General features: G+C 43.3%; 1 protein-coding gene across 1 annotated transcript; it reads left to right on the top strand.

The window, feature by feature from the left end:
• Positions 1-238: 238 nt before the first annotated feature.
• Positions 239-5580, top strand: SLN (sarcolipin). Its single transcript, XM_007077673.2, has 2 exons — positions 239-411; positions 4969-5580. Exon 2 carries the CDS (start codon positions 5039-5041, stop codon positions 5132-5134), a length of 96 nt encoding a protein of 31 aa, XP_007077735.1. The 5' UTR covers positions 239-411; positions 4969-5038; the 3' UTR covers positions 5135-5580.
• The last annotated feature ends 3946 nt before the right edge of the window (positions 5581-9526 follow it).

Raw genomic sequence — 9526 nt, 5'->3', positions numbered from 1 at the left:
TTGGTTTATTAGGTTTCAAACACATGTTAGAGATACTCATGAAGATCCAAAAGATGAATTAAAAATCCACATCGATTGCACCTAAAGTCAACTGGAAGAGAGGACTTTAAGTCCCTGGGCGGGGGGCGGGGGGGTGGGTGGGTAATACAAATCGGCAGCCAAAGGAATAGAGTCTTAGTCCACATATTTCTGTATTCCCCCTAAACACAAATAGCCTCAAACCTTTGAAGGTTGTTCCTCTGAGATGTTTCATCAGTGACATCACAGTGCTTGCCACCTCCCTCAGACTACATTAGGTCCTGCCCAGAGTCCGGGACTCCAGAGAGCCTGGGAGACGAGCGGGAGTTGGAGCCCAAGTTGGAGAAAGAGAAGAAGCCTATCCCAGCCACTTGTGTCCTTGACCCTCCTCAGGTGACAGCAGGATTTTTATACTTAGCATAGTGTGTGTGTGTGTGTGTGTGTGTGTGTGTGTGTGTGTACAAGTTGCAAATGAGAAGCACAGAGGCATGTTTACATTTCTTAATGAAACAGGCAATACCTATTAGACATAGTATTTTTTAAGATGTAGAAAGTATTATTTATCCTTGCTTTCCTTTTTTTCCCTCTCCTGGTATGTGTTTTCTCCCTTTCTAATTCTCAAAGCCTCCATTCAAAGAAAGTCAGTGTCAGTTTATTCAGAGCTTTTCTGGTTTTTATTTCACCCATATGGCAATCACTTTGGATCATATGGTGCGATCTTGACTCCTGGGAAGACTTACGAGGCCAAAATTGTCTTTGTGGGTAACAGCAGAAAAATGGAAGGTTGCTAATCTCAATTTCTGCCTAACTTTGGTATAAATGTGTGTGAAAGTCAAGTGCGCTTCTTACTATTAGCATATGTGTTGATTAAATTGGGTTCATTAGAAATTCTCGGCTTAACTCTTAGTGCTTTATTCATTTAAATACAAATACTTAAGTTCACCATCAAAGTGCAAAAAATAGTAAGAGGTAAACTGTAGGAAATAAAGAAGTATACGAGGTGGCCCATCAATTCAGAGACTACTGAGAAAAAAATGTAAAGAATCATTAAGCATAATTTGAACAATAATTATAAAGCGACACCTATATACTGTCACCCAGGTCAAGAAAGAGATCATTGCTGACACCCCAGAAATCCATTCCTGATCATCTCTCCCTTATGCCCTCTACCATAGGTAATCACCACCTTGATTGCTGAGATCATCTTGTTCATGCTTTTCTTTATAATTTTACCATCGATCTCAACATTCTTTTTTTTTAAAGCAGTTTTTTTTTTAACGTTTATTTATTATTGAGAGACAGAGAGACAGAGTGTGAGCAGGGGAGGGGCAGAGAAAAGGAGACAGAATCCGAAGCAGGCTCCAGGCTCCGAGCTGTCAGCACGGAGCCTGACGTGGGGCTCGAGCTCACAAACCATGAGATCGTGACCTGAGCCGAAGTCGGACACTTAACCGACTGAGCCAGCCAGGCACCCCTCAACATTCTTAAACGATAGGATTACATTCCTTGTTTTGGGTTTTGTATTAACGGAGTCGTATTCTAAGTTTCTTTTGTAAATTCTTCTTTGGCCCAAGGGTTATATTTGTGAGATCCACATATCTTATTGAGCACTCAAATGTATGAAAATAGCCCAATTCACCATCTTTTCTGCTGTTGATGAACACCTGAGTTTTTTCCAGCTTGGGGATATTACGAAAATGTTGCTGTGAATATTCTTGGCTGTGTATCCTGGTGTATACGTGGAGTTTCTAGAGTAGAAGTGAAATGGCTGGAGAATAGAGAATTAGCATTATCAGCCTTAATAAAAAAAATGTCAAACCGTTTTCCCAAAGCGTTGAAGATGTACGCAAACTTGGCGTAGTCAGGGCAGTTAACTGCAGTCATAACCCCTTCTTGTATCACTCCTGTGTAGTAACCACATTCTAACAACTACCAGCAGCCTGGCAGTTCTAGTTTGGCCTCTACCTTGCTGTGTGTCATTGCACAAACAACCTAACTTCTCTCTCAAAGTCAGTTTCTCAGCTGGAATAGTGGGACACGTAAAAATCGTGGTGATGTTTGCCTGAGTGGTAAAGGTCACAGAGTTGTGAAGGTCACACCAACAGAGCTGTGGCCAGCTTTCAATAATATGTTCTGAGTATGTTGCTCTTGGGCCAGTCTCCATGAATCCTTTCTTTTCTTTTCTTTTAATTTTATTTTTTAAGTGTTCTTTTTAAAAAATTAATTAACTAATTAATTTTAAAAATTTACATCCAAGTTAGTTAGCATTTAGTGCAACAATGATTTCAGGGGTAGACTCCTTAGTGCCCCTTACCCATTTAGCCCATCTCCCCTCCCACAACCTCTCCAGCGACCCTCTGTTTGTTCTCCATATATAAGAGTCTCTTATATTTTGTCCCCCTCCCTGGTTTTATATTATTTTTGCTTCCCTTCCCTTGTGTTCACCTGTTCTGTGTCTTAAAGTCTTCATATGAGTGAAGTCATGTGATATTTGTCTTTCTCTGACTAATTTCACTTAGCATAATACCCTCCAGTTCCATCCACGTAGTGGCAAATGACCGTGAATCCCTTCTTTTAAGAGGTTAATCTACTAAGCACATTTGGTGGGACAGTGATTTTGCCCTCACTGAATCGGGTTGATCATTATAAATAGAGTCTCTGTCTCTCTCTTTTTGCATATCTCTGTATTTCTTCAACATGTACCCAAATTAGTATTCATACCAGGATTTAATTTTATTTAAAAATTCATAGAGGGGCACGTGGGTGGCTCAGTCGGTTAAGCGTCCGACTTCAGCTCAGGTCTTGATCTCACTGCTAGGCTCGTGAGTTTGAGTCCTGCGTTGCCTGGAGCCTGCTCTGGATTTTGTATCCCCGCCTTTCTTTCTGCCCCTCCTCCACTAGCACTCTGTCTCTGTCTCTCGCTGCCTCTCTTTCTCTCTCTCTCTCTCTCAAAAAAAAAAAAAAAAAAAAAAAACCCGAAAAACCTTTTAAAAAATTCATAGAGAAGAGTGTGCCTATGATTCTCTTTCCTTTGCCTCCTGGCTTCCTGCCTGGACTTATCACCTTCCCGTTCCTGTATGGTCTTGTGTATATTCTAACACCTTCTCTCTACTTCTGTTATCCATTCATTTTCTTCATTTTACTTTCTCCTTCAAGCAAATCTGTGTAAAGAGTTTCATTGACAATTTACTGTGTTCTTCATGTGGAGGGCCAAAAGATGGGTAAGAATTAAAAGGAAAATGATACAAAAACCAGTGTTTATCAGCCATTTTTTTAAAGCAAGATTGAACAAGCCACTGGCTGTCTCCAGCTGATTTGAACTTGTATGTTAATTATACTAACTATTACATACTATGAAGAATGATTATTTAGTTCGTTTGTATAGTTAATAATTTGGTCCATTAATAATACAATAAACACAGTAATTAGAAATCGTAATTCACTCTGGTTAGATAGTTAAGAGTGCCATTGAGGGTCAAAACTTACTAACAACCCCCCAAAAAAGAAAAAAAAACTTACTAACAACCCTTCCTACTCCCCGAACTCCCACCCTTAACAAATAAACAAAACACTCCTTCCCCCTAAACGTTTTCCCTTTGGAGTATCAAAAATTTTAGTATCTAGATATCTAGAATTGTATCTTTAGTCTTTAATTTCATTTGGTTTGCACAAAGTGCCAATTATGCCCCCTCGCGAAGGTAATAATCTGATTGACTACATTGCGTGAGTTCTCAAAGTTTGATTTCCCGCATGTACTATCTTACAAGCTATAAAGATACCATCCCTGCTCTTTGAAGTGTTTACAATATAGGCACATCCTGCACTTGACTAAAAATAGCTGGCACAAGCCCTTTTTGAAATAGAAGTACCCATGAGGTTAACACTTGCTCTTTCGACTGAGTGCCTGCTATGCGAGGGACTTCTGGTTGACCCCAGTGGGCTCTATGCCCAACGTAGGGCTTGCAAGAGGCCACGCAGCTGCTGCAAATGCTTCATATGCTTTCACAGGGTTAGGCGAAGACCTGTGGTGGCCTGAAACTCGAGAGATTATGGCATCCTACTTCTATATGCAATTCAGTGCAAGAACAGATACTAAACCATACCACTTTGGGGGTTTTATTTTGTTTCGGTGACCTGGCTTGTTGGTATTCTAAGAAAAGCAAGCGCGCGCGCATACACACACACACACACACACACGCACACACACATATTGAAGAGAGAAAATAGAATATTTTGGGTTTTGTCCAAAGCATCTGTACGTTCATCACAGGAAAAAACAATCAGGACTTTGTTGGATTTTTTGACATTAGGTAGCAAAACCAGGTTCTCTTTATTAGTCAGGGTTCTTCAGAGAAATAGAAGCAATAGGGTGTGTGTGTGTGTGTGTGTGTGTGCATGTGTGTGTATGTATGTATGTGTAGGACCTACGTCTAGATGTTGATATTGAGATGGATATAGTTAGATATATAGATAAAATTGGCTTATGTGATTATGGAGGCCAACAAGTCCAAAGTCGGCAGGGGAGGTCAGCCGGCTGGAGAGCCAGGAAGAAATGTGGCTCTAGTCCAAAGATAGGCTGGAGGCTAGAAACTTAAGATGAAGGTTTTGGCAGGGTTGATCTCTTCTGAGGCCTCTCTCCTTGGCTGCTAGGCGGCTGCCTTCCCTGCCTTCACATGGCCTTCATTTGTACATGTCTGCGTCCACATGTCCTTTTCTCAGAAGAACACCAGTCATAATGGGTTGAGGCCCATCTTGATGGCCTCCTTTAAACTGAAGTACCTTTTGAAGGGCCCTGTCTCCAAATACAGTCCCACACTGCGGTACTGGGTGTCAGGATTCCAACACAGGAATTTTGTTGGGGACACAGTTCGGCCCCTAACACTCTCCTCTTCCACAGTGAGGAAAGCATGCTCATTAATCTTCCATGTTCTCTGTGTAACTTTCCATTAGGTGAGGCAAGCAGGACGTCTGTGGTGCGCCCTCAGGAGTCTGCCTTCAGTTCTCACCGAGCCAACTCAGGATGGGGATATCCACTCGAGAGCTGTTCCTCAACTTCACTATTGTCCTGATTACCGTTATTCTCATGTGGCTCCTTGTGAGGTCCTATCAGTACTGAGAAGCCATGTCACGCTCCTGGGATTGACTGCATCTCTCCAGAGCTGCCTGCCGTATGCCCTGAGCTCCCATTGCTGTCATGGGATGCCTCTCTTGGCACCCCAAGGCACTTCTGACCCGCCCTCACGATATCCAAGGTGCCTCCAGTGTTAGGATCAATTGTGGGTACTCTAAAGATGCTGTTCTCAAGGGCTGCTAAGTATTTGCCAGTGAGCATTAGATTTACTCCTCAACTCTTCCTGCAGATGTGTTAGACAAGCCACAAGGTTAAAATTAAATGATTCATGATGATGTAGAATTGTAACAAGCCCCTGATCTGTCTTACCCACACATCCCTTCAACCCACACTGTCTGCAACCAAACTCTAAATCAACTCACCAGAAGAAAGAAATGTTAGAGGAAGTCGTTGTCAACCCCTATAGCTATCATGTGAATAAAGTTAACTCAACCGCAAAAGGACTTTGGGAATTTATTTTAGCTTCTATTTGTGATGCTGCATTTGACCCTTGGCTGGGATCGAAGTGACACGTGTTACAGTATCTCTAGCATATGAGATAAACCCAGATGCTCGAACTGCTGAGGATTGGGAACCAAGTCAATTAGGATTTGTCACATTTCAGAGAATTCTGTTGATTCGGTGTTTCTCCAACTTTCTCTCTAAACTAGTCCCAAGGGCAGAGGGAGATTAAATTCCACTCAGAGGTCTGGGGCATGGCCTGAAGTGTCCACTTAAAGCACAGAATTTCTTTGAAGTCTCGTGTTTTACCTTTAAAATTCACAAACAGTATATATTGTACCCTGTAAATCCCCTTGTTTGTTTTAATATAAGGAAAGTTATTTGCCACTGAGTAAAACTAGAACATGAAGCAAGTATCTAAGAGAAGCAAACTCCAGTTCGCTTATTGTCATTATGCACATAGAGCTAGTCATTCATAAACTGCAGCTGTGACAAGGAGAAAAATTGAAAATGCAAATTTACATATGTGTTTATGAAATAGACATTTTTTAAACATGTTGCTAGAAAGCCCCATCCTAGAGAGACCACATTTGTTCTTTGGCCAATTCCTAGGTGACCATGGAGAAAAGGAATGTTGATGAACCTTGTGTCTCACAGCTCCCTCATGAAGGCGCTCCTGGCCGAGAATTCAGCCCATCTCTGAGGCAACACCTGCCTGGCATTGTGGTCCTCAGCCCTGGCCGCACGGTTTATGTACTCAGGGGAGATTTTTCAAAATATTTATGCAAGGTCCTCTTCAGACCAATTAAATTAAAGTCTCAGAGGATTGGGGCGCCTGGGTGGCTCAGTGGTTAAGCGTCCAACTCCGGATTTCGGCTCAGGTCATGATCTCACTGTTCGTGAGTTCGAGCCCCACATCGGGCTCTGAGCTGACAGTGCCGAGCCTGCTTGGGAGTCTCCCTCTCCCTCTCTCTACCCCTCCCTGGTGTGCACTCTCTCTCTGTGTCTCTCAAGAATAAATAAATAAATTTTTAAAAAATCTCAAGAGAGTGGAGCCCAAGCATCTGCCTTTTCCAAAATTCCTCTAGATGATTAGAGTATGTAGCCAGAGTTGGGAGCCCCTGATCCCCACTAATACCTCTCAAACTTTGATGTGATGATGAATCACTGGGAATGACGATTCTGATTCCTTCTGATTCTGATTCAGTCTGGACTGGACCTGCGATTCTGCATTTTAAACAAACCTCTAGTTGATGCTGGTGCTATGGTCCAGGGTCTACACATGAATTAGCACGTTAGAATCACCTGGGACCTTTAGAAAACCACCCAAGCTTGAATCCTGTTCCTGGGAATTTCTAACCTAATCGGTCTGGGGGGGAACTTGAGCATTATTCTTTTTCGGGAGGATTTCAGGTGATTCTCATGTGCCACTGACTAAGAACCAGATAGAGTGAAGGGAAAAATTGTTATTTTGAGGAGTTCCCAGCAAAAGTTGAGAAATAGCAGCGTATGGTCGTCAACGTCCCGTTCCTAAGGTCAGAGTCATACTACACATCTGGATGTGCAGTTGTTAATGATTTAGTGTGCAGCGTGTCTCCTCACAGACACGTGGCTTTGGGGCTCTTGGTGGAAGGTTATTAGTCTTTCCCTTACTCTAAGAAGACCTCGAAGAATCTACTGCTGTTTGTGTATGTGTTTGAGAAGCTGTGTGCATGCTGGTGGAGAGGGGAATGGGCAAAATGAGTGACAACGATCCCTTCACCTAAGTCAGTACTGGCGCCAACATTCACAACAGGTGCCATTTCTTGAGTCCGCTGTATATGAAGCTCTGTTCTGGGCACTTTCCATACATTGTGCTGTGTAGACATCGTGGGAGCTGAGGATCGCAGATGTACGTGGTGAAGCTAGGGTGACAAGTGTCCTCTCCATCTCTGTTGGGACTACAAACAAATCATGCTTCATTATAGATCTCCCAACCATTTGATTCTAAGTTTTTACCCTCACATTCTTTAGCGTCCTAAAACCCCAGGCTAATTAGATAAAGGTACCAGCTGCAATTTCTCTGCTTGTCAACCCTCGCCTGGCTTTCTCCTGCTCCTCTTTTCCTAACTTGCTGTGACTGGATGTACCGATAGGACCCATTTGCAGACCACATTATGGATCACCTTTGCAGGGCTAGGACATCCATTAGCGAATATGTCTAATTTCCTCCCTGTTCAGTGGTCCCAGTCATTTTGGCTAAATTCCAGTCTGACTTGTAAGTCTCCTTTCACGTATAACTTTCCCCTAGACCTCAGGTACCCCGAACCATCACAGTCCTACCTCAGTGTTGGCCCCACCCACTCAAATAAGATTCTAGTTCTCTGGAACCACAACATTGAATCCTACTCGTTAACTAAAGTTCCAGCTGATGGGCTTGAGCCAACCCTAGCTTCCTTCTCTTTAGCTCATTCATTCAACAAGCACCTATGTGAACCGACGATATGTTGAACATCATACTAGACACTTGGGATAAAATGGCTAATAGGTAAGCTCCCGTCTCAAGGAGCATATAATTTAGTTGGAGATATAAGAAAGGGGGGTTACAATGGCATAATAAATTCTTTTACAAGAGAAGCTTAGGGTGGATGTTGTCGCAAGAGATTTCAGGCGGAGGGAACGGCATGAATAGAGTCTCAAAGGCCAGACAGCATGGCAATTCCAGGAAACTGAAGCGTAAAGTATGTCCCCAACCACTGGCAGAAGTTATACCACGTAAGGGCAGAGCTCAAGGCTCTGACTGCATCTGGCTTCCAAGTTGGACCATCTCTGGCTGCCCTCACTGTCACACAACCCCATTCCCTGGAAGGGGCCTCCTGCCACCGATAATTGTCTGGCCCGTGCCCGCGCTTCGACTTGGGGCCTCAGAACACCTGGCCATAGTGGTGAGGTGGGTTCTCCCCCGTTCCCGTCTCACCCTCGGAGCAGCTCTCTGATGGGTGGGGGGGTCTCTTCTTGCCGTGGGACCCAGGCTGCCACTTCAAGCACCTCTTAAAGTTGAACTTTTCACATGATAGTGCCAACCACCCGTGTGAATTTTAAAAAGAATCTTAAGTTGCTGGTTAGGCTCTTCTTCCAGTCTTCCTTACAGTCGCTACTAAATTGGACATCTTTTTGTCTAACAATTTTTTTTAAGTTTATTTATTTTGAGAGGGAGAGAGAGAGAGTGCAAGCAGGGGAGGGAGAGAGAATCCCAAGCAGGCTCCGTGCTGTCAGTGCAGAGCCCGACATGGGGCTCAGTCCCACGAACTGGGAGATCACAACCTGAGCCAAAATGAAGAGCCAGACGCTTATCCAACGGAGCCCCCTGGTGCCCCTAACGATTTCCTTACACTGAGGAAACACACATGCTTTTATCAGTTGTTGGCAGTTCCAACACAGTATTTGCCAGCTCCTCTCCCTAGGAAGTTGGCTTTATAGGCAAAAGAAATTATCCATATAATTCATGTCCCAAGCCACGGTTCTAAGAAAAGAGCCCCAAGATACTCCAACCTGATCAGCTTTTCCAATCACATTTCCATCTTTGCTCCATTGACCCAGATGTGTGAAGATGGTCATAAAATGGCAATGCTGTCATGGTTGTCTTTTAATTTTGGGCTTTCAGTCATTCCAGAAGGCATGTCAAGGGGACAGCCTCCATTGCAGGTTTGCTAAACCACGAGCTTTGTTCTCTCACCGAATAACAAACTGGGGAAATCCTTGTGTAGAAGGCAGTCTCCTATGAGAAGGTAAAGGTTGGATTTGTAGTTTTATTTTCACCCAACTTCTGCCTCTTCCTATTTGTTTAGAATCAAAAGAGCAAGATTCGTAGAAAAAAAAAAAAAAGCCATCTCTTTTTCCGCAGGCCTGTCCCTTGGGGTAGTATCCTTCCACATCATTAGATATTTTCAAAGTTCC

Source organism: Panthera tigris, chromosome D1, assembly GCF_018350195.1.
Source record: "Panthera tigris isolate Pti1 chromosome D1, P.tigris_Pti1_mat1.1, whole genome shotgun sequence".
Lineage (NCBI taxonomy): Eukaryota > Metazoa > Chordata > Mammalia > Carnivora > Felidae > Panthera > Panthera tigris.
This window is presented reverse-complemented; position numbering and strand designations above follow the sequence as displayed.